This window comes from Arvicanthis niloticus, chromosome 14, assembly GCF_011762505.2.
Source record: "Arvicanthis niloticus isolate mArvNil1 chromosome 14, mArvNil1.pat.X, whole genome shotgun sequence".
Taxonomy (NCBI): domain Eukaryota; kingdom Metazoa; phylum Chordata; class Mammalia; order Rodentia; family Muridae; genus Arvicanthis; species Arvicanthis niloticus.
In genome coordinates, this window is record NC_047671.1 from 55323186 (window position 1) to 55348793 (window position 25608).

Genomic DNA, 25608 nt, shown 5'->3' on the forward strand with positions numbered 1-25608 from the left:
TCAGAAAAGGAAAGACAGTAGCCCTCAAGTCAGAGTAACAGGAAGGGCATCCCACAAGGGGGAAGACTGGGGACCTGACTTTTCTCTGAGTGCTCCATAGCACTTGGGAGCAGCCAGAAGCTGGGGTAGGTTTGGAATGTGGTTGATCGGTACTAGTTGAATCAGTGCACTCTGGGTTCAGGAAGAGACTCCGCCTCAATATATAAAGTGGAGAAGATAATTATAGTCAGTGTTCTATTTCTGTGAAGAGACACCATGACCACAGCAATTCCTTTGAGAGGAGGACTTTAACTGGAAGGAAGGCTTGCTTACATTTTCATAGGCTTAGTCTATTATCGTCATGGCAGAGAGGGTGGCAATAAGCAGGCATGGTACTGGAGAAGTAGTTGAGAGATATGTCCCAATCTATAAGCAGAGACAGAAAGAGCTGGGCCTAGCATTGGCTTTTGAAACCCACATCCGGTGATACACTTGCTCCAACAGTACCACACCAACTCCAAAAAAGCCACACTTAATCCTTCTAATCTTACTTCCTGGTGCTTAAACATCCAAATATATGAGCCTATGAGGGCCATTCCTCTCTAAACTACCACAAATAAACAACCTGTGTGCAGCAGAGCCCCTCCTAGGACACAAGTTGATGATTGGTTGGCATGGATATGGCACCAGTTAAAATTCTGGATTATGTGGGCACGGTGGCACAAGCCTGTAATCCAGAGCAGGGAGGCAGAGACAGGGGAGTCCCTAGGACTCTCTGCCCAGACAACCTAGTCTATTTGCTGACCTCCAAGTCCCAGTGAGGACCCTGTCTCAGAAAACAGAAACAAACAAACAAACAAACAAACAACAAAAACCCAAGCTGGGCATTGAAGAAATGGCGAATTTGGTAAAGTGGTTGCTGTATAAATATGTCAACTGGAATTTGGGTGCAAGCATCCATGTAAATAGTATGAGGCTGCCCATTTATAATCCCAGTCTTTAGAGGTGGAGACAGGGACCCCCGTGGAAAACTGGCTAGCTGTACTAGTTGAATCAGTGCACTCTGGGTTCAGAAAGAGAGTGTCTGTCTCAATATATAAAGTGCAGAAGATTGAGGAAAACAACCAGGGTCAACGCTGGGCGCTAAATCAGCAGTTCTCAACCTGTGGGTCGCGACCCCTTCAGAGTCTAACAACCCCTTCATGGGGTGACCTAAGACCATCAGAAAACACAATTAGGATTCATAACACTAGCAAAGTCACAATTGTGAAGTAGCAATGAAAATAATTTTACGTCTGAAGGTCACCACAGCACGAGGAACACTATTAAAGAGTCACACCATTAGGAAGGTTGAGAATGGACACATGTGGGCCTTCCATCACACATACATTCCACATGTGCATGAGAGAGAGAGAGAGAGAGAGAGAGAGAGAGAGAGAGAGAGAGAGAGAGAGAGAGAAGATAATGTGGTGATTCCTGAGATACAACACCCAGAGTTGTCCTCTGTCTTGCGCAAGCATGCACACACAATATGCATGTGCACACACAAGAATACTCCCTCTCCCCTGTTTCAAAAATTGGGCTTCTGGATGACAGGGTACTTTCTACTCCCTGAATGGAGCCCAGAGCCAAAGTCCAGGTGTTCTCTAAAGGGGAAGTAGTTGAAGAAGAGGAGAAATGCCTGCTTGTGTACAGGCCGGGAATGTGGTTTACACCTCCAGCTAGTCGGAGCTGTTTCTAGAGGCGAGCTCCAGTCAAAACATGTGGGGACAGGCTGACAATTCACACAGCATCTGCTCTTTAAGGCTGCACACTGATAGGCCATGGGGCTGACCTTCTGCTTTTCCTCCCACAGGCTGAAGGAGCTGCTGACCTGGGATGTCTGCCTTCCGGCTGGTAAGAGCAGTGCTTACTGCGGACACTTTTGAAGGTTGAGCCGAGTCCCTTTTAAGGAAAGAAGAGAGACAAAGAGACCCCAGAAGGCCAATTCCAGAGACAGAGGTGGTGACTGAGGACTAGGAAATGGCTACTGCTAGAAGAAAGCAAATGTGGCTAACATTTGGGCCTTGGCAAAGTGGCCACTTGTACCCAGAAATTCGCCATTTATATTCAGGGACTTAAAAAAAGGAGGGCGTGGTTCTTGTGATGGGGAGATGGCTCAATCAGTGAAGTACTTGACTTGCATATGTAACAAGTACCTGAGTCTGATACCTGAGAGCCCACCTTAAAAAGAAATGGGAAAAAAATGCCAGAAATGATCAGTATTTGCTTGTAATCCTAGCTCTGAAGTTCAGTTGTCAGCCAGCCTAGTTGAGTTGGACAGTATGGAGAGATCTTAACTAAAAAAAAATACAGTGGGCAGCACCTGAACAGCAGCCGAGCTTGTCCTCTGGCTTCCACATGTGCGCACCACACGTGTGCATGCACACATCCATTCACACCCACTCGTGTCCCACCACCTTGTAACATGCACCTTTACACACTCGGGGCAGGAATGGAGAGCTCCCATTAGCTGTCTTATATGGCAGGTGCAGAGAGCTTGCCCGGGGAAAACATGGCGGGAAGGAGCCACGCGTGATGTTTACTCAGGAAATGTCTGTTTCAGTGGCTGGAGAAGAGAAATGGGTTTGTGTGTGTATATGGCCTTTTGTCCCACCTGAGTGTGATGTGGGTTGAGATCAGGTGATCTGTGAATATTGAATGGGGCAGGGAGCTCTGAGTTGGCCGCAGGGATTGAGAGTTGGTTACCTTCTGTCTAGGGCAGGGGTGCTTCCTTAGATTTCTATACCTAATTGTGTCCCGTCCTGGTTTTGTGGAAGTTAAACTATTAGAGTCTCAACCTCATGCAATAGAGGTTTCTCAAACCCTGATAACCAACTAGAATCTCACCTTCACTAATGGAGAGTTGGATATATACATATATACATACATATATATATATACACATATGTATCTATATGCATATATATATATGTATATATATATACATATATGTGTGTGTATACATATACATATACATATACATATACATATACATATACATATACATATACATATATATATATATATATATTCCAGTCCTGAGTGCTTTGTCTGCCTCTGACAAAATCGTCCTATGTTAAGTCAGTTTTTAGCAAAAAGAAGTCAGCAAGGCTACCCATGAAGCTATGGGTCAGGTCTCTACATTTGCTTTGTGTCAACAACACATCTCACTCACCCTCATTCAACCTCCAGAATGTCCCAGCCAACCAAGAAGCACTTTGCTAATTTTTGTGCACAAGAATTATCTGGTTGCTATGATATTTTCTAGCCCCCTACCCCCACTGCTGAGAAACTTTGTGTCCTGGTGTCCTTATTGATTCAAAAGAGTGTTGTTTACCCTAGACCCTAGGGGTGGGGGAGGACTGTAATGGGGGTGGAGTGTTCCGCCCTCCCCCAAGTAAGGGTCCAACACTCTTGGATATGAATTGAAATCCCAGAGAGCCCCCAAACTGTTGAGAAAGAACAATCCCTGTTTCATAAAGTAACATACAAAATGAAAGTAACTTGGCAAGGTTAATTCTCTTTTTGCAAAAAGGATGTGCCAGAACCTAAAGCATGCTAGTGAATATACCCACCAAAATGGCTGCTACCTTTTTATCCCTAACCTAGATGGCGACTGCAGCTTACCCCATTGGTGGGAACTAACTTCATAGTCTCAATCAACTGGCTAATTGGTGCAAAGTGGAAGGAGGAAGCCCAGGAGCCCTCATCTGGCTGATAGAAAAACAACAAACAAAACAACCACACATGTTTTCATTCAGGACGATTCCATTTCCTAGCTATTGTAGATAGAGCAACGATGAACATGCATATGCAAGCATCTCCATGGCAGGACACAGAGTCCTTGGGGTGTGCCCAGTACATGTGGAGAGACGAAGTGAAGAAACTGCTGACATGGTATGGTTAAGGTTTTTATTGTAGACATGAGAGAGAGAACAGCTGGGGGCATCTGGAGGAGTCCAGAGCAGAGAGAGAAAGAAGTGTAAACCAGGGCTATCTGTGAGAGAAGAAAGGATAACCAGAGAGAGAGAGAGAGAGAGAGAGAGAGAGAGAGAGAGAGAGAGAGAGAGAGAATGGAGAGAGAGAATAGGAGAGAGAGAATGGAGAGAAAGAATGGAAGAGAGAGAGAGAGAGAGAGAGAGAATAGGAGAGAGAGAGAATGGAGAGAAAGAATGAGAGAGAGAGAGAGAGAGAGAGAGAGAGAGAGAGAGAGAGAGAGAGAGAGAATGGAGAGAGTTTAGGAGCAAGGTAGAAGCCTTGTAAAGAGAACAAACTGGTATCTGGAGAGAGGGAAGCCCAGAGAGTTGACAAGGGATAAGATGCTAGGGGTGGACTCTGAAATGTGTAACAGGTATTTGTGACGCTGAGGGAGCCTGGTGGCCTTTGTGCTTTGATATGCCAATACAGGTACATGCCAATGGAGCCATATGCCCTTTGTGCCAGAATTAAGGAAAATGACTCCTTTTGACAGATAGGAACTGGTTTCACAACTTTCCGAGGAATGCTGGCTTTTATCTAACCCAGAGATCCTCCTATAGTTCAGGTTGAGGTCATTTCTGGGCTGCCTTTTGGGGTTTGTGGAATTGGGGGTTCCTTTGAACCTGACACCCAGGAGTAGTATAGCTATGATCCAGCTGCTACTGTCTGCTCACCTACAAATTTGTGAGCATGCTGCTTCAGACTGCTTGGCTGCTACTGATTTATTCCTTAGAGGGTTGGCCAAGTGGCAAGCCAATCATTCCTCTTCTTACAGACCACACACTGCTTCTTTGTTCTTTCAGTTCCCATTGGCTGACACTTCATTACTTGGGAATACCCTGCTTTTTCATCTCTGGTTAATGTAGGTTTCTCTGCAAGGTGGTTATTATCCATCCTGGACCTTTATTCTTCTTGCTTTGGATTGAACATGCTGTTTCTGCTACCCGATGCAGTCACTCACACTGAATCTCAGCCTTGTAGTGTGTTATTCTCATTGTTTTTGTTGGATGCAGATGGAAGCCAAGAAAACTCACCTCAGAAACAGAAACTTAAAATGAAAGCTCTACTTTCTGTGCACGCAGCGAGGCAGCCAGTTTGGGATCTGAACTGCGGCCCAGAGAAGAGATTGTACAATATTTTTAAAGGATTGGAACACAGAGCGAGGGGGAGCAGGGTGGGCTGCTGCAGTGGCCAATCATATTTTGACATTAAGGGGTTAAGCAAGGAAGTTATCATTTGGTGACTGGCCCTTGTCCAGGTCGAGTGGTTTCATGGTCCTTGAGTCAGCTTTTGTAGCTAGTTCCCATCCTGAACTCTGACCTGTAATTTAGAGTGATAAAGGGACAAAGGAGTGGGCAAGGTGCATGTAGACAATTAAGTCAAGACAGGCAGCACATTCATGACTTGTGTGCCTTAGTTTTGATAACGGATAACAGCATCTTCCCTCTTTACATCCTTTACCGGTTAACAGACGAACATGAAACATCTAAGGAGCAGGGTAGGAGGTGGGTTCTGGGACCTGGGAACATGACTTCAGTTTTGATCCAGTTAACAGGGTGAAACTTGTTCCTGAGATGGCCAAACTCAGGAAACTCCCTCCTAACAGCTTATGCATTAGGCAGCAATAGTTTCATTTTATTTGTTAAAGTTAAGTAGGTAAGGACTTGAAAGATGGACAGCTCAGTTGATAAAGTGCTTACCTTGCAAGAAATAGATGCTAGGGCTCTCTGACCAGCAAACCTAGTCTACCTGGTGAGTTGCAGACAGGTAAGACACCCTGTGTACACACACACACATACACACACACACACACACACACACACACACACACACACATCCAAGACATGACTCCTGAGGAATGACAGCTGAGATGTCTTCTTGCTTTCCCATGATCATGCATGGATATGCATGTGTGTGTGTGTGCATGCACACATGCATGAATGTGCACACACCAAGTTATATAGGCAAAACGTTTAGAGGATCAGCCCTCCGTTCCCTTCAGACTGCGTAAGGTTCTAGTGCGTTGGTTCTCAGTCTGTGGGTCATGACTTCTTTGGGAGGCAACTGACTCTTTTATATGGGGTGCTTAAAACCAATGGAAGGCACAAGCAATTTCACTACAGTTTATAGCAGTAGCAAAACTACAATGATGAAGTAGCAATGAAAATAATTTGATAGTTGGGGATCACCACAGCAAGAGGAACTGTATCAAAGGGACACATTATCCCAGCCAATGGGACTTCTTAACTGCTATGAACCTTATTCACCTTCCTGTTTCTGCTTCCTTAGCTTTGGGATTACAAGCATACACCATCATGTCCAGCATTTTTAAAAAAGTGGGTGCCAGGGATTGAAGTCATCTCCCCAGCATGCCATTTTCCAGTGTGAGAAGCAGTCTGTTCGTAACCATCTCACCTCGCTGCCTTCCATGATGGGGACAAAGTCTGGATGTTATTTAGTTCCTTTGATATTTTCCCCCTCTTAGTAAGAGTTGCTATGGGGAAGGTTGAGCCCTGGCCCTGCTAAGTTCATTAGTCTAGACAGAATAATCAAAGGGACTTGATTGGCAGTAAGGGGTCATGTGAGGACAGATGAGCAAGAAAACAAAGAGAGAGAGAACTACTGACACCTGGGAGCTTGTGGTTGCAGATGACAGCCTGAAGACAGGAAAAGCGGGAAAGGGAAAGAAGAGGAAGACTCAGACCCTTGTTTCTTCTCTGCTCTCTAGGGTGACCATGTGTGGCTGGACCCTCCCTCCAGCAGCAAGACTGGTGTGGCCATTGGGGGCATTGTCAAAGAAACAAAACTGGGGAAGACCTTGATTGTGGATGATGAGGGCAAGGTTAGTATTGGGGCTTCTCTCCCCTCCCTTGGTCACCAATACCATCAAGGAAACCCATTTATCCCCTGGGCAGAACAGAGCACAATGGAGTCCTGCCGTGATGAAAGGACATGTTTGTCTTAATAAACTTTTGGGAATAACAGTTGAGAACTGTTGGGGGAGGAGGAGGGAATGAGGAGGCTGGGAGGGTAGAAGTCCAAAAGTTAATGTGCAGAGGGGTGGTGGCAGGAGGGACAGCTTGGTGAGAAAGGTGCATGGAGAGGGAGGCAGAAGGGACAAAAGTGTCCAGGTTAGAAGTGGACAGTCCAGAGTGGTTGGGTTAGAAGCTAATCCACCTGCATATAAGACAGGGACAGCCAAGGACAGTGAGGGGGTAAGCATCCAGCCGGTCACTAGCTCCTCCTCAGGCCAACCCCCCTGTCCCCCAAGGGCTCTAGGGAGAGTCACATACTGATAATGACCTACAAAATGGAGGTTCTGACTGTCCCTAGGACAGCCAAAGACTTGAACTCAATAAAATAGTAACAATGAGCCAGGTGGTGGTGGCACACACCTTTAATCCCAGCACTTGGGAGGCAGAGGCAGGTGGATCTGAGTCTGAAGCCAGCCTGGTCTACAGTATGAGTTCCAGGACAGTCAAGGCTACACAGAGAAATCCTGTCTCAAAAAACCACCACCACTACCACCACCACCACCACCACTAACAACAACAACAACAACAGCAACAACATAGTGTTCCATCTACTTGAGCAGTGCTGCGGAATTTTAAAACTGCTCTTACTTGCACCATTCTGCCCCAAGAACTCTTAAGGTCTCCATCTGCAAACTCCCAGCTGCTAGCTCTCACATGCTTATCTGAAGCTTAGTCCAGCCCCAGCTCCACATGGACCCCAATCCCTTAGACAGATGCTGACCAAAGCCATAGATGGATCTGACTCTGTCACAGGTATCCTGTGACCCAAACCAAGATCAAGCCTGGCCAGAGACATCTCAGACCTGAGAATGTGGAACAGAAGGGTGTAGAAGGCAGACCTATGTGGAGAGTTTGTGCCTATCATTACAGGAACACTGGATCTGTGCAGAACACCTCAGCACCCTCAGGTCTATGCACCCCAACTCAGCCCAAGGAGTGGATGACATGATCCGCCTGGGGGACCTGAATGAGGCGGGTGTGGTACACAACCTCCTGATCCGATACCAGCAGCACAAGATCTATGTGAGTTCACTGGTGCTGTGTCCTCGGGGAAGCTGAGGGGTCTGGGGCTTGGCCCTGCTCCCCCTATCTTTACTCAGTGAGGTGGTCCAAGTGCTCAGACTTCCTCGGCCTCTGCTACCAATGCAAAGACACAGAAGCAAGCCTGGAGATGTAGCTCAGTTGATGCTCGCCTGGAGTGCAGGAAGCCCTGGATTTGATTCCTGACCATATAAACTGGGCCTAGTCATGTGCACCTCTAATCTCAGCATTAGGGACATAATGTCAGGATCATCAGAAATTCAAGGCCATTTCCAGTTTGAGACTAGCCTGGGCTATACAAGACTGTTTTTCTTTTTTTTTCTTTTGTTTGTTTGTTTGTTTGGGTGTTTGTTTGTTTTAAAAAAGCAAAACTGGGACATCAGACATCTCTGGGAGACAGGCAGCTAGTGTCAGAGATAGCACAGTGCCAGGCACACAGTAGGTACTCAATAAGTGCTGTTCCTTCTGTAAGCACCCACTGAATCTGCTCTTCCCCCTCTGTGCTGAGCAACCCATTTATTTATTCAACCCATTTTTACCGAACCCTTTCTAAAACTAGGTAGAGTGCTATTACTACTGGGAACGAGCCCCCAGAAACTCATGGTCCTAGTGGATGCTTTATCTTCCCAGAGGAAGGAGCTGGGCAGCTGAGAGCAGCTCTAGAGGTGTTGCAGCCTAGGCTGAGGCCCAGTCCAGCAGCTCTGTCCCAGGACTGGCAGGTACTGATGGCCAGCTCTCTTTCCCAGACCTACACAGGCTCCATCCTGGTGGCTGTGAACCCATTCCAGATGCTGCCCCTGTACACCCTGGAGCAGGTACACATCTACTACAGCCGCCACATGGGTGAGCTGCCTCCCCACGTCTTTGCCATCGCCAACAGCTGCTACTTCAACATGAAGAAGAACAAGAGGGACCAGTGCTGTATCATCAGGTGAGGCTCAGACACCATTCCTGGGGCAGATGGTCAACTCCTGCCTTTTAACCCCAGAGGATCCCAGAAAGAGAGAAACACTCCTCTCCCTAAGGTTCTCACAGGGTCTCTTCCTAACCAGAGTTCTTAGCAGATATGTTTGCTCAGAACTGCTCCTACTGCCCTGCTCCCAGTGACGTGTCCCTCACACCTCAAGAACATGTCCTCCACATGCCAAGGACATGTTTCCCACACCCTGAAGATATGTTTATTGAAGACACGTCCTCCAAACTCTGAGGTCTCTAAGGGCTGGGAGGGGCAAGCGCCCTTCTAACCCTGACCATGGCTCTACTTCCCAGCCTGCCCGATCCTGGCCACCTTGTACACAGACCTTCTTCCTGCTGAGGAAAACATAGGAGTGAGGATTTGGTTCCTGAGTCCCTATCTTGGGACTGTAATCATCAGTCACTTATGCGTGAGCTGTTCATTCGTTCACTCATTCATTCAAGATCTTTCTATCCCCATGCTAGAGATATAGCTGAGTTGCTCCTGGGTTGGCCTAGCACACTGAATGAAGCAATGGGGTCTACCTGCAGCACCGCATGAACCAGGTGCATGCGTGCATGCCCATAATCCTAGCAGGGGATAGAGTAATCAGAAGGCAGGGGCAGGAGAATCAGAAATTCAAGTTCATCTTTGGATAGATAGCAAAATTTAGGCTGGCCTGTGTTTCATGAAATACTGTCCCCCCCCCCAAAAAAATAAGTAATGAACAAAAAGACCTTATTGGTCCTCCTTGTCCTAACACAGGAAACAGCAGCAGGTGAAAGAGATCCCATCTTGTGTCCCAGGGCTCGTGTCACAGAACAATAGACTGGCAGGCAGCAGTAATGTGTTTATCCAAACAGCTTAGATAAGGTTTGCTAAGAGCAGAAGGGAGACGTAACGGAATAGGCAGGGGATGCTGCTTCTCCTCCGAGCAGGGCCACCGGAACAGCATCCTAGCATAAGTGCTGCTTCATGCCTTCAGTCAGCCTCCCAACTGGGCTCTTCTTATCTTAGTGTTAGAGAAACCTCCAATTGGAGAGATCCTGGTTCCTTCCCAGTGATGGTACAGGTGTGGATCTAAGCCTCACGCACGCCTGATGAAGTTTCTAGGCTCTTGGGTCTCAGGTCACTTGGTTAGAAATAGAAATAGAGATGGTTTTTAAAGAAAGGAAATACACTTCCAAGAGTGGGAGTTGGCACGCAAGCTGGGGAAAACATGTGCTCTAAGAGTGCTGGGCCACAAACCACAGAACCACAGTCAAGCGAGTGCTTGAAGCACGTGCATGAGCTCACTGCACTGAGGCGCACGTCTACAGGACCAGCTACTTGGGAGAGTGAGGTAGAAGAATCTCTTGAGGCCATGAGCTCAAGGTTAGCTTAAGCAATATAGTGACTCTCTGTTTCTCCTCCTCCTCTCCCTCCTCCTTTTCTCCCTCCTCTTCTTCTTCTTCCTCTTCTCCCTCCTCTTCTTCTTCCTCTTCTTCTCCCTCTTCTTCTTCCTCCCCTTCTTCCCCCTCCTCCTCCTCTTCCTCTTCTTCTTCCTCCCCTTCTTCCCCCTCCTCCTCCTCTCCCTCCTCCTCCTCTTCCTTTTCTTCTTCCTCCCCTTCTTCCCCCTCCTCTTCCCTCTCCCTCTTCTTCCCCTTCTCTCTTTCTTCTTTCTTCTCCCCCTCCCCCGCCACCTCCTTCTCCTCCTTCCTTGGATTTTCAAGACATGGTTTCTCTGTGTAGCCTTGGCTGTCTTGAAACTTGCTCTGTTGACCAGGCCAGTCCCAAACTCAGAGGTCTGCCTACCTTAACCTCTCAAGTGCTGAGATTAAAGGTATGGGCCACCACTGTTCAGCTAGTCCTGTTTGTTTGTTTGTTTGTTTGTTTATTTGTTTTTGGATGCAAATGATGTTGTTTATTTTGGTTTCATTTTGGGGACTGGGTCTTACTATGTTTTCGAGAGCTATGTCTCTCACAGTTCTGGCTGGTTTGGAACTTCCTATGTAGAACAAACTGGTCTTAAACTCTTGGAGATTCACCCCCACCCCACCCCCCTCCCTCCCAAGTACAAGAATTAATGGTGTGCAGCATGCTCAGCTCAACATGTCCTTGGAGTGAATATCGAAGCCATGTAGCTGCTGGCTCTCCAAGACAGTAAGCAAGTACTCAGCAGAGCGGCAAACGAGGAAAGGGCTGGAAGGTTCTTCATGGTGGAGAACGTATGAAGGCAGGGTATGAGTCAGCTGCTCACACTGCATCCTAAGTCAGCAAGCAGAGTGATGAACGCTGGTGCTGAGCCTGACTGTTCCGTTTTATTCCGTCCAGAGACTCAGCTTGTGGAAATGTGCCGACCATACTTAGGGTGTGTCTTCCCACTTCAAGTAACCTAATCTAGATAATCTCACAGACATAACCAGAGGCTTGCCTCTTTGGTGATTCGAGAGCCAGGCTCTTGAGAGTCTAACAATCAGTAGTAAACATCCCAGGTGATACACAGATTCTGACTGGGTCTAGCTAAGGGAACCTGGGATCCTAGATTTCTGTCCAGATACAGAAAACACTGGCCCGGGAGCCACACTTTCATCAGAAAGACTGAGTCACCTTACTTGTTCTGCCTGGTAGCTCTGGAATAATCCAGATCATAGTGTGCCTAGCAGGAAAAAAAAAAAAGACAATGCAATAATTTCTACCAGGGATGTTCAACTTTCTTTTTTTTTTTTTGACGTTGTCTTCAACAAATGTATTGAGCTACATCTAGTTATTCTGGAACACATGTGGACATGCCTGTGTCATAGCTAGTCTGAGATGCTCAGGGGACTTCAGAGCAAAGGCCATGTGGAGTTTCTTCATGAGAAAGTGTGTTCCTGTCAGCATGGCCCAGGGGACAGGATGGGTAGGAGTTGGAGGGGTCGTGGAGGTCATTTTTAGAGAGTGGAGAGGCTCTACATCGTGCTAAGTCTATGTCTGAGGCCTCATTTCCCTGCACTCTCTGGCAGTGGCGAGTCTGGGGCCGGGAAGACGGAGACCACCAAGCTCATCCTTCAGTTCCTGGCCACAGTCAGCGGCCAACACTCGTGGATCGAGCAACAGGTCCTGGAGGCCAACCCCATCCTGGAAGGTAAGCTATAGTCCTGAGGACTTGGACAGAAACAGTCCTCCCCATATGGGGTAGCCATGGGTAGCCATGACACCTTTAAGCAAGGGTGGGGTGAACAGGAGCATGGGATCCCCAAGCAGCAGGAAGGGAGAGGCAGTAGAGATAGCTTAACTGGGAAAATGCTTGCCATATGAGCATGAGGACCTAAATGCAATCCCCGGCACCCATGTAAAAAACAGGCATAGCGGCTCTTATAATCCTAGCATAGGAGAAACAGAGACAGGGAGATCCCTGGGGCTCAATGGCCAGCCAGCCTAGCCTAACTGGTGAGCCTCAGTTCTCAGTGAGATACCCTGCCTCAAAAACATGGATGAAAAATGACACCCGAGGTTGATTTCTGGCCTGCATGCATTTTGTTTATCTATGGGTGTGTGACCACGTGTGTGCAGATGTACACATGCACATGTATGTATAAGCATGTGAAGGACAGAAGTTAACCTTGGATGCAGTCCAGCTTTGGTTTGAGACACTGACTTGGAATGTCACCAAGTGGGCTTGGTGTTGCGAGCCAGTAAACATGCGCTGGAAACCGAGCTCTGCTCCTCAAGCAGCCAGCGCCCCTAACTGCTAAGCCGTCCTCCAGCCCCCACCTTGATTTCTCATAGGGGGTCTCTCACTGAATCTGAAGCTCACCGACTGGCTAGACTGGCTGGTCAGCATGTCCCAGGGACCCCCCTGTTTCTGCCAACCCATCACTGGTACAAATGCATGGGAGCTCTCCCAGCATTCCTGCTTTATTGTCACTGTGACTGCTAAAGGTTTGACATGAGTGACACCATTTTCATTCGGAAAGTTTTTACACTTCTGTGGGACACTGAGAAGCCTGCAGTAACAGCTCTACAAACGATACGTTGAGTCCATGCTACAACCATATGCCTCCTTCTATAGCCACCTGCTATTCCTGGGGTGGAGTCAGCCCCTGTCAATCATGCTCCCATCCCACCTCTGCCTCATCACATGATACATCTTCTTTTCTCTTTCTCATTATTCCCCCTGAGAATTTCCTCATGAATACTGTATGTACAACATTTCCACCCCTCCTCCAATTTCTCCTGTGTCCCCTCAACTCCCCTTTAAATTCATGACTTCTTCTACTTTTATAGTTTATTGTTTTTATTTATGTGTACAAGTGACTTGCCTTCATGAACGCCTGTGCACTAGCCACCTTCATGTAGAAGATGGTGTTAGATTCCCTGAAGCTAGAGTTACAGACAGTTTTTAAGTCACATGTGGGTGATGGGAATCAAACCCAGGTCCTCTGAAAAAACAGCCAGTGATTTGAAATGCTGTTCCATCTCTTCAGCCTCCTCTCTCTCTCTCTCTCTCTCTCTCTCTCTCTCTCTCTCTCTCTCTGTGTGTGTGTGTGTGTTTATGTGTATAAATACAACATGCTGAGTCTATTTAGTTTTACACATATGTATATGTATTTTGGGCTGACCACTTGAGAAGCACATGGCCCTGTTGGCCCTCAGAAGCCTCCCTGACTCCTTGAGGAGGCCATCTCAAACTCTGAGCCTAGCACTCCCAGCTGTAAGTCCCCTAGCCTACCACTGTTTCCCCCAGCCTTCTCTCCTCTTCTCCTGGGTCTACACTCAAGCCAGATTCCTACTCTCCAGGGCTCCCTGTCTTCTGACCTGATAGCTTTCCTGTACTGTCTCTACCCTACCATGTCTACCAGGACAACCTTCCTCATCTTCCACTGCAGGCTCTCTGCTGTCAGGTTTTAGACTAGGGACTTTTCAAGCCATGTTTGCCTGAAACAGCCCCTTTCTCACACTGCTGAAAATGAAACACTAACACTTCTATCAAAAGCCTGGCTGTGAATGTCTAACTTTCTAATCGACTCCCCGGATGCCTGGATTCCATTATCAACTCCCCAAGGGAGTTTACCAACTCAGGACCATGGACCCCAGGGCGGCTACTGGTATAATGGCTGCACCTCAACTGAGATGCTCCTCTTCTTCACGAATCCCACATCCTCAGTCCTCCCCAGATACAAGCTACTCCTCAACTACACGGCAGGAAACTTCCCCCTTTCTCTGAGACCTATAAGAAGGGACTCGGCTCGGTCACATGGACCTGAACTCTTCTCAGCTTCAGACATGCTGTCTATCTACAGTATTGGTCATGCTGTCTGTTTGTCTGTCTGTCTGTCCAAAGCACCAATAACTCTTCCAACAAACTACTCACCCGAAAGAATAACCACCTCACTGTTGATTCTTGAACCCCAGACTCCAGACCTTTCATCTTCCTCTGAGAGCCTACCCAGATGATTCCTAAATAAATGGAAATTTCTCCCTTCTGCTCCCGTTATGAAATCTCCCTTTTACCCTCAGCCTTTGGCAATGCCAAGACCATCCGCAATGACAACTCCAGCCGCTTCGGGAAGTACATTGACATCCACTTCAACTCTAGCGGGGTGATCGAGGGCGCAAGCATTGAGCACTTCCTCCTGGAGAAGTCAAGAGTCTGCCGGCAGGTGAGACTACCTCACCACCCCCTGGGACTTCTTCACTGTCATCCTCCTGCCTCTGTCTCCTCCCAGACTCTATGTACTTCTCAGTATTGCTGAAAAGGGAACAACTGAATTTTCTCAGCTTTGAATTTTTTGTCCATACAACTTGTATATATGCATGTGTGGTGTATACCTGTATACATGTTTGTGTGTGTGCAGATACAGATATGTGAGCACATTTGTGTGACAGCTGATGGCCAATGTTGGGTGTGTTCCTCGATCACTCTCCACCTTGCTTTTGGATACAGGGTCACTCACTGTATTTTGAGCTCACTGATTCAACAAGACTAGCTGGCCAGCAAGTCCCAGGGATCCAGCTTCTGTCTCTCTAGCACTAGGATTACAGATGTATACCACCATATCCAGCTTTTTACACGAATAGTGGGGATTTGAACTCATATCCTTGTGCTTGCATGGCAAGTACTTTACCACCTGAGCTATCTCCTTAGCCCCAACATGTATTCCTTTCTTCTTCGTTTTTTTTTTTTAACTTGCTACGTAGCTGCAGGTAATTTTGAATTTCTAAGTCTCTGTTCATCCATGTACTTGTTTTTTCATTCTTTGGTGCCTACCATGCCTCACCTCCACTGGAATTATCTCTGAGGTTTGGCTAGAACAAATCTAAGTTGAGGTACTTTGGGGGCTGTGGCAGAGGGACCTGGAGAACAGTATAGGGGACCATAGCCCAGGACTAGGGAGGCAGAGGCAGGATGATCCCTGGGGTTTGCTGGCCAGTCAGCCTAGTCTACTTTTCTGGTTCTAGGCCAGTGAAAGACCCTGTCTCAAAAAGCAAGGTAGATTCCTAAGAACCACATCCAAGATTGTCCTATGTCCTCCACGTTCATGCTTGTACATGCATACTTGCACACACAAGAACACACTCATATGCCACCATGAACACTGCGTCTCCCTCGCAAGTGCAAGGACTCGGAGGCTGCCATCAACCACCAGATCAACCTGGAGTTGTATGTCTCCTACGTCTATCTATTTCTTGTTATTTTGATCGGGATGATGTGGCTCTGAAGAACTTTGCCAAATATCTTCTCCACCAATCTCATGAGGAGAGGGAACACGCTGAGAAACTGATGAAGCTACAGAACGAGCGAGGTGGCCACAACTTCCTGCAGGATATAAAGAAACCAGACCCTGATGACTGGGAGAGCGGGCTGAATGCAATGGAGTGTGCACTGCACTTGGAGAAGAGTGTCAATCAGTCACTACTGGAACTGCACAAACTGGCTACTGACAAGAATGATCCCCACTTATGTGACTTCATTTGAGACACATTACCTGAATGAACAGGTGAAATCCATTAAAGAACTGGGTGACCACGTGACCAACTTACGCAAGATGGGAGCCCCTGAATCTGGCATGGCAGAATATCTCTTTGACAAGCACACCATGGAACACAGTGATGAGAGCTAAGCTGACTTCCCCAAAGCCACGTGACTTTCCTGGTCACTGAGGCAGTGCATGCATGTCAGGATGCCTTTATCTTTTCTAAAAGTTGCACCAAAACATCTGCTTAAGTTCTTTAATTTGTACCATTTCTTCAAATAAAGAATTTTGGTACCCCCCCCCAAAAGAACACACTCATAAACCAAACTGTAACTATAGATACATTATATAAGTGAATTTAAGGTCTAGAAGAAACACAAACCCTGAAGGGCTTCTGTGGAGCAGGAAGCAGAGATTTTGAGGTGGGGTGGGGGGAGACAGGGTGGAAAGAAAGCTTACCTTATGACAACACATGCTGACGACAGTCTGAATTTTCACAGTGAGGATGTGGTTATAAATAGTATTTCTAAACCCCACGTCTGCACAAGCCCATGGCCAACGGCTCTCTAGATGGTCACTGAGTGACTATAAATTCTGTGAGACAATGAGTTGCAGAACTCTGTATGGCTTTCTGGGCTAGGAAGTGAGGTCAGGATGAACCTAAGGTCAGACTAGCTTTTTGATTTATGGTACCCAGAGTCCTTTGCTTCTTGGAACACGGGTGACCTAAGGGTACGAACTGGTCCCTGGGGAAATGCCACGGCCACACGGGCTGGGAGTTCTTCAAGCTGAAACTGAAGTTCTGAGGGTCTTGCTCACAGGTCTCTTTGGATGCCTTTTCTCCCAGGCTGCAGAGGAACGGAACTACCACATTTTCTACTGCATGCTGATGGGCATGAGCGTGGAAGAGAAGAAGATGCTGGGTCTTGGCATGCCTTCTGAGTACCATTACCTGACCATGGTGAGCTCCTCTATTCCTCTTCCCAATGTGTTCTTTAGAAACAAAGGAAGGAAAGGAAGGACTAGCACATGTTTAAACCTCAGTCTTGGATGCCGGGATACTTCTCTAGCTGGGCCCTGAGTGAGTGCTAGGTCCCCTTTCCTTCTGTTTGGAAATAATTTTATGATGGACTTTACGGCCTGCTTCCTATTTCCCCTTCTACTCCTTGTACTCCTGGAGCCCCAAGCTAAGGCTCTGGCCCTTTTCCACATACACCATCTTCTTCTGTATCCCTCCAGGCCTACAAGAGTCTCCAGCATAACAGGTGACAGATGGTTAGCCACAGACTCTTGTATCCATCCTTGTAGGTTCACCCAGACTCTAAGCTCTCAAAACATGAGCTTTGTTCCCCCTCATCCCTCCTTTCCAGGACAGTGAGATTCAAGCAGATATGGGCTTGCATTAGTTCATAAGGGGGTGACGATTCTACCCCTGGATCAACTTCCTATATTACCTGTGGTCACTACCTCAACGTCTTCACCAGTCCTTTCCTAGAATGTGGCAGTACAGAGCAAACCCTCTAACAGCAATTAGTCACTCTAAATTCAAGACCTGTGACATAGTTTCATACTTCTCAAAGATCTGACCTTTCTTGCAGCAGCTCTTGGATCCCACCTCCCAAGACAAAGGTCTCACCACCCTTCGCCCTGTGAAGGTCCAGCTTAGAAATTTTCTTTGGGGCACCTCTCCCTATCTCCCAGTAGGGCTAGCTTTGGTCTCTTTGGTCTTAGCACTGGTAATAGTTAAGGGTCATTGGCTTCTTACCTGCCCCTCTTAGATATACAGTAGGTGTGAAGAATTGCAGGCCATTAGTTCATAACTCGTAGCAAGGAGCACAGGTCTTGATATATAGTCAGCCTTGAGAAATGCTTCCTATGGGAATGAGCTCACAGTATTCCCTAGAGACAAGCCAGGCAGGCTCAAGATGGATGGATGACAAATAGTGGCCCAGAGAGGAGACTTGCTCATGGTCACTCTCTGCTGCCAGCAAAGCTCAGGTGTGCTTTAGCTGTGGTGCCACCAGAGCTGTCGGGGTCAGAGCCTAGGCCCAGGCAGCAATAACAAGCTGGTCTCAGTGAGCTAATTAACCAGACAGGAGACCATGGACAAAGCAGAGAAAGGGAATGTATGCAGTGTGGCTATACTGGGAAGAGGCACAGAAAAGTCACGCATCCTCCAGGCCAGTCTGTACTTGGGGTCCTGACAGGAAATATAGGTTTCAATGGGAGGCAAGAGCTATGTATAACTAAGCAGCCTTGTCTTGGTTTCAGTCCTCCTGAGAGGTAGTGTGACAAGTTGATGGAACTGTGAGAAATCTCTTCTTGGGAGACAGTCTCTCCCTCTGGCTGCCACTAGGCCTTCTTCTCCTAGGAGGAAATTCCTGGGGGCATTCCAGTTTCTTGAGGTCTGTTGTTTCAATAGTCTGAAATCAAATGACAGGCGTAAGCCTCCCTTGAATATCTCCATGTGGATTTGCCTCTGGAAATCCCTTTATTTGTTTGCTCAGCTTGGATACATGGATGTTGCCCTTCAGAGTTCACCCAGAACATAGATGGTGACTTTTCAGGGGCCTTTAACTAAGTTCTTGAGCCATCTTGGCCTTGCTGGCTCCTGGATGGAGTGGGGTGATATCTGGGGGTGGGGGGGAGCTCTCTCAGCTGAAGTGTCCTGTTCCTACAGGGGAACTGCACATCCTATGAGGGGCTCAGTGATGCCAAGGACTACGCACATGTTCGCTCAGCCATGAAGATCCTCCAGTTCTCAGATTCTGAGAACTGGGACATCAGCAAGCTGCTGGCAGCCATCCTCCACCTGGGGAATGTGGGCTTTATGGGTAATGTTTGTCTTGATAACACTTATGGGGAGGAGAAGTGGAGGGATGGGGACAGCAGGAGAAAGAAGTCTCTGGGTCCTTGCGCCAAAAGGATCATGTGGTCCAACCCAGTTTTGGAAAAATACATCCTAAAAATGTGGCTATGATTTTGCAGTCCTCAGAGGTTTGAGGGTAAGACATGAAAACACAGGGCCTCTGCAGGTAAAGAACCAGGCGATGGCCTGAGGAGACAGCTATCAGTAAGGTGCTTGCCATGCAAGGATAAGGAACTGAGTTTAGATCCCCAGGATCCACGCAAAAACCAGGGATGCCTGCAACCCCAGTGGTATGGCAAGGTCCTCACTAACAGATTGGTCTAGCTGAAACAGTGAGCCCCAGGACAGTGAGTCTGTCTCAAAATAAATAAATAAATAAAACGAGGAATGGTCAAGGAAGATCTCCAAGACTAATCTCCAGCCTACACACACACACACACACACACACACACACACACACACACACACGATATTTTTAAAACACTAGTTTTCAACCTGTGAGTTGAGACCCCCCCCCTTGTCAGTCAGGGGGTCCGACAAGGGATCTCCTAAGACTACATGCATATCAGATATTTACATTATGATTCAATACTGTAGGAAAATTACAGTTATGAAGTAGCAATGAAATAATTTTATTCTTGGGTGCCAGCACAATAGGTTACAGCATTAGAAAGGTTGAGAACCACAGTTAAAAAAGACTCGGGTTAGTCACTCCGTGGTAAGCTAGGACTCCAGAGGGTCACCCACTCATGGTCAGGGTGAACCAAAGTATACAGACCCACTGTGAACCTCCCAAACCAATTTGTAAGAAATCAAAGTGCCATGAAGATTAAAGGGTCCTGTTTAGTGGCATCCTGAGACACTGGACCATTACTGAAAATTCTCTCTGGAGGAAAATACAGATAATCTAGATCAGTAATCATTTTTTTGTAATGGTTTTTAAAACATGAGTCCAGCATGTAGCCTGAAACAAATAGGAACAATGAAAAAAAAAGTGAGTGTGGCATGATCACAGCAAGATGTGCCAGGCTCAGCTCACCAGACAGAGAGATCACGCCAGCATGGAATTTAGACATGGCCCGAGGGCTGGAGAGATGGCTCAGTAGGTAAAATGTTTGCCACACAAGCCTGAGGGATTGAATCTGGATCTCTGAACCCACATAAATGACCAGGTACAGCAGTGTATACCTTAATCCCAGTGTTGAGGAGTCAGAGACAGGGGGATCCCCGAGGCTCACCAGCCAGTCAGTCTAGCCACATTGGGTGAGCCCTAGGTTCAGTGAGAGAGGTCTCAAAAGAGCAAGGTGGAGTTTGTATGTTTGTAACCCCAGTGATAGGGAGGTGATGGCCATGACAGGCAGGCCCTAGAGCTTTCAGTGAGAGACACTCAACATCAATGTCTGGCCTTCATACTTACATGCACACATGTGTAAATTCATCTACACCCACACATTGATGCATGTACACTGTGTATTACACGTACACATGCATGTACACTACACACATGTGCATACACATAAACACAAAATACAAGGTAGTGATCAAGGAAGCTACCTGTTGACCTCTGGTCATATACATATGCACACACAGTCACATATATACACACACAAACATCTCCTGAGTGCCATATAGGGACATAATGGAGGCAATTAAAAAGATAATAAAAAAGCAAAGAAATGGTTTTCATGAAACCTTGTGTGTGTGTGTGCACATCCTTAGTTCTTACAGCTTTTACAGCTAAGACAAAATGCCTTCTGTCCCTGTTAGACAGCCATTCCTGAGGTGGACAGTGACTCACAGAGGCAGAACTGCAAGTAGACATGTAGTCAGGAGACCACAGCCCTTAGCTGGTGATCCATTAATACAGCATCTGACTACATAAACACACAGATGTCTGTGCTACTAAAGACAGCATAGTGAAACAGAGCAGGCTGGTGATCTCTGTTCCCTCAGAACAGATCCCAGTCAGGCTCACAAGTGCAGTGTCTTCTCGGTATCTAAACTCAGTCTCCCTGCCACTAAGCCCCGTAGTCCCTGACCTAGCCAGACCCAGGGGACCAGGCCCTGTTTCAAAGATTCAGCTAAGTTGTAACTGACTGCTGCTCAGTGGGGAGATTCACTCTCTTGAAGAAGGTCTCTGTACTCACCTGAGCACAGTATTTGCTAAGGGGCAGACACAGGGCTACCAAGAACCCCAACCTTCCTGGGCCCTCTGTCCATCACATCAGATTTCTCTCTCAAGCCTACTGCTTCTCTCCCCAGCTGCAGTCTTTGAGAACCTGGATTCCTCTGATGTGATGGAAACTCCAGCCTTCCCCTTGGCTATGAATTTGCTAGAGGTATTGGATCCTTGTCTTTGCTAGTTCGGATTCTCATGGCTAAGACCTTGAGGGCTTAGGCTGACAGAGCCCAAAACCTGGTTCTCAGCCCTGTCCGGTTCCCCACACGTGCCTCCTACACTCTCCCAGGCTCTGAGCCTATCTGCAGTCTGTGGACCCCGAGGGTAAACACCCAGGTTGGAGAAAGGGTGAACCAAAACAATTGATGTGACCAGGGGCTTTAGTCCATGTGTCTTCCTCCTCTCTCCGTACCTTCTCCCGCCTTTCAGTGGCTCTATACTCAGCATCTTCCCAGTTAGCTCACCCACTCCCTGCGGTCTCCTCTTGCACTCCAAACCCTATACCCGTCAGAATATCCATTTTGTATTATCCTACATGAGCTGTGCTTCCTCTGGTCCAAATTAGTCTGTGGTTCAGCATAGAAAGTCCCAGAAAGCAAAAGAAACCCTCACAAAGCCAGTCATATCCTAAAGTCCCACTTCCAAACATCATTGATACGTAAGTTTGGAGATCCTGTGTTCAAGACAGAAACCGGGGGACACACATTCAAACTACAGTGGGGGCACCAAAACCTTGGCTGGAGCCAGCTTTGTCTTCTCTGCACGGTGGGCAGGGCCCACTCCCCTCCAACCTTCCCTTGCTCCCCTTGCTCCTTTTGGGTTTTAGCCTCCAGTGGGAGAGGGGGATCTCAGTCAGGGCATAACAATGTTTGGCCTCAGAGCTCTCCCTGCACTAGCCGTTTCCCAGCCCAGGAGAGCAGCATGTTCAGATTCCCCAACAGACCAACTTCCTTCCGTAAACATTGTATCAGGCACTCAGGATATCATGTCTGTGACCCTCATGGGCCTGGTTATTGTCCAAAGCATTTCTCACTATTAAGTTGTCACAAGAGGGACTAGGAACAGTTGTGAGTCCAGAGCCAGGCTCTGCTGCACAGGCGTGATACCAGCCCAACGCTCTTCCCAGGTGCAGTACCAGGCTCTCCGAGAATGTTTGATCAAACACACAATCCCTGTCCTCGGAGAGTTTGTCTCCAGGCCCTTGAACATCGCACAAGCTGCAGACCGGAGAGATGCCTTTGTCAAGGTACAAAGCCACAGAACAAGGCAGAGCACAGTTGGGTGGGCAAGTCACAGCTTTTGGGGTAGCATCCCTTGGGAGGTCAGTGTTGCCAATCTGCATTCAGCCTCTCTGGGTGAGCTTGGAGAGGTAATGTCTTCTTCTTCTGCTTTAGAGACCAAAGCTTCTCCCTGTGTCTCCCCAGGGCATCTATGGCCGCCTCTTCCTGTGGATTGTCAAGAAGATCAATGCTGCCATCTTCACACCTCAAGCCCAGGATCCCCAAAGTGTGCGGAGGGCCATCGGTCTCCTGGACATATTTGGCTTTGAAAACTTCCAGAACAATAGGTATGAAAATCTCAACCTACATTATTCCTGAAGACAGTAGGTGAAAGCTCAACCAGAAACAGGCTTTCCATGCAAGCTCGGGCTTTCCTCTTCAGAGCTCATGGGGAAAGCTGGGCACAGTGGCACATGCTCGGAACACAGGTACTGGGGAGGTAAAAACAGGAGGATCTCTGTGACTCAGTGGCTAGCTAGGCTAGATGAATTGGTGTAGAGACCCAGTCTCAAAAGTCAAAGCTGGATGACATCAAGGACTAATATCTAAGGTTGATCCCGAATGCATGCACACGTGTACAAGTGTATCTCTGTACATGCTTTTGTGCGCGCGCGCGCACACACACACACACACACACACACACACACACACACACACACATGAAGATGAGCAGTGACTCTGACCAAGCTTGAGAGTATCTGTCTGCTTGCCTCACCCTACCCTGGCCATTGGGCTTGGAGCAAGGACTTCACAGTCCCAACACATAGTGCTGGGATGTCTACAAACAAGTCTGGACCTTCTGCAAATACAGCCTGAGTGCATCTAACACCCCAATGTCCAAAGAAGTCTATGTAACTAAAAGTCACGCCCAAGAGTCAGGCTTGTTTCCTAGCATTACTCACCCCCTTGAGCCCCCGACTCTGTTTCTGATCTAGGACGACTTACCACACGGGGTCAGTTGATAACAAAAATCATTAGCATTGACTCATCTAGGGGGTTTGTGAACCATTTCTGGCCTTTGAGTTGAGAAGTGAGTGAGCTCAGGCAGAACACCTCAGACCCAGTGTCCTGGAGCAATTGGAAGCAGACTGGGCATTCTACCAGATACCAGTGTGATAGAGGCAAGAGAAGGAAATGGGGGGGGGGGCAGAGGGCCAAATCTGGGCAGGTGCTACCCAGGGCAGAGTCAAAGGCAACCGGTGGCCAGTGGGGAGGTGAAGGAGGCGGTGCTGTTCCAGAGCTTTTAGGGTCAGAGCCTTGGACCCCAGACCCCCTGGAGTCAAAGCAAAAGGAAGCATGTACGTGTGAGGCTTTGTGTGCATGTGGCGTATGTCTGGGGCAGAGATGCCTCCTGACTCCAGGCTCTCTGCTGGAGCTGCGTGGTACACAGTGGTACCCTGAGATGATGGTGCTGTTGATTCTACAGCTTTGAGCAGCTCTGCATCAACTTCGCCAATGAGCACCTTCAGCAATTCTTTGTGAAGCACGTGTTCACCATGGAGCAGGAGGAGTACCTGTCTGAGAACATCACCTGGAGCTACATCCACTACACTGACAACCAGCCCATCCTAGACATGCTGGCCCTCAAGCCCATGAGCATCATCTCTCTCCTCGATGAAGAGAGCCGCTTCCCACAGGCAAGTGTCTTCACACCCCGAGTCTCTCCTCAGAAGCCAAGCAACTCCGTGTTGCTGGGTGTAGTGGGTAAACTTGACAACTTGCTCAAGGTTGTCAAAGCTTCTGCCTAACAAGGCTCAGATTAACCAGACCTTCCTGCTCAGTACAACTCCTACAGGAAGGCTTCCCAGACTGCTGAGGACCTGGACAATTTTCCAGTGGGTGGAGTGGGAGGGTTGGCAAAGGAGTAGTCCCTAGTCTGCTCCTGAGCCTTTACTACCACAAGTCACCAGCCAGTGTGAACTAGCCATCCATCAATAGTGAGTCATCCTGAGCCTAGCTTGCTTTATCTCCTGTGGGTTGGCCTCCTGACCTCCTCCTGACTCTGGGGCCTCAGCCCATAGAACATCTGGGTTCTTCCAGGGGACAGATGTCACCATGCTGCAGAAACTCAACAGTATCCATGCCAACAACAAGTCCTTCCTGAGTCCCCGGAGCATCCATGACACCCATTTTGGGATCGCACACTTTGCGGGCGATGTCTACTACCAGGCAGAAGGTGAGCTCAGCTCTGTGTAGGACCTACCAGGAGCCAACTCGTGATAGCACAGGAAGGAGGTAGTCAGGGAGCAGAGGATGAAGCAGACTACTGCTCAGCCGGGGGAGGTGCCACCCACTGTGGGTGGGTCTTTCTGCTTCAGTTAATGTAGCTTAGATAATCCCCACAGGCTGGCCAGTCTACCAGGTGATTCTAGATTCTGTCAAATGATAAAACACTAACCATTGCACATGTCATGTATGCTCTCTGTGGCTGGTTTCTTTTACTTACTCAAAGGGTTTTTTTTTGCTTTTGTTTTGGGGACTTTTGGTTCTTGGTTTGTTTGTTTGTTTGTTTGTTTGTTTTTTGTTTTTTGTTTTCAAGACAAGGTTTCTCTGTGTAGCTCTGGGTGTGCTGGAACTCACTCTGTAGACCAGGCTGACCTCAAACTTAGAGAAATCTGCCTGGCCTGCCTCCCAAGTACTGGGATTAAAGGCGTGCACCACCACTGCCTGGCTGTACTCTGAGGTTTTTGAGGTCAGTCTGTGTGGATGTAGTTGCTGGGAATCAAACCCAAGTCCACCGCTTGCACACTACACTCTTCCCGTCATCTCCCTAGCTCTCTTTGTTTCTTTTTATTGCAGAAGAATACTGTGTCACTAGCCCATATTTTGTTTCTGTCTTCAAATGATAGATATTTGAATTGTTTCTACATTACATCTATGTTATATAATGCAGCTGTGACCATCTTTGTGTGGACATAGATTTCAGTTTGCTCGACATATATCTAGCTAGGTCATGTATAGTTTTGGGGGACCCACCAAACTCTTTCCCAAAGTAGCCGTGTTATTTTACACTCTTAATAGGTGTGTATCAGAGTACCAACCTTTCCACATCCTCTTAGACTTGTGATATCAGAGGGTGACTTGCAGGAGTCTGTCCTCTCCCTCCACAGCATGGGGTCTAGGGATGGAATGCAGGCCATCAGACTTGTGTCAGACTTGGCAACAAGTGTCTTTTCCTGCTTAGCCATCTCACTGGCCTATAGAAGCACCTTCTATATTCTGGCTGTAAGTACCTCGTCAGATATATAGTTCATAAATCTTTTCTCATGCTGAGGGGCCCGTCTTTACATTTTTGCTTTGGTGGGTATGGAT

At 47.7% G+C, this 25608-nt stretch overlaps 1 protein-coding gene and 1 pseudogene across 2 annotated transcripts in view; both read left to right on the top strand.

Annotated features, from left to right (window-relative positions):
- The window catches only part of Myo7b (myosin VIIB), a 77054-nt gene that overhangs the window by 12966 nt on the left and 38480 nt on the right, over positions 1–25608 (top strand). For both annotated transcript variants that reach the window (XM_076912866.1, XM_034518506.2), the window contains 13 exons: positions 1835–1875; positions 6728–6841; positions 7905–8057; positions 8822–9006; positions 12015–12136; positions 14512–14654; positions 16816–16929; positions 18649–18802; positions 21100–21176; positions 22143–22262; positions 22441–22583; positions 23723–23933; positions 24337–24472. In XM_076912866.1, coding sequence (XP_076768981.1) covers positions 1858–1875; positions 6728–6841; positions 7905–8057; positions 8822–9006; positions 12015–12136; positions 14512–14654; positions 16816–16929; positions 18649–18802; positions 21100–21176; positions 22143–22262; positions 22441–22583; positions 23723–23933; positions 24337–24472 — 1690 coding nt within the window. In that variant the 5' untranslated portion in view covers positions 1835–1857. The remainder of the gene's footprint in view (positions 1–1834; positions 1876–6727; positions 6842–7904; positions 8058–8821; positions 9007–12014; positions 12137–14511; positions 14655–16815; positions 16930–18648; positions 18803–21099; positions 21177–22142; positions 22263–22440; positions 22584–23722; positions 23934–24336; positions 24473–25608) is intronic.
- LOC117720035 (ferritin heavy chain pseudogene) lies at positions 15584–16265 on the top strand (annotated as a pseudogene).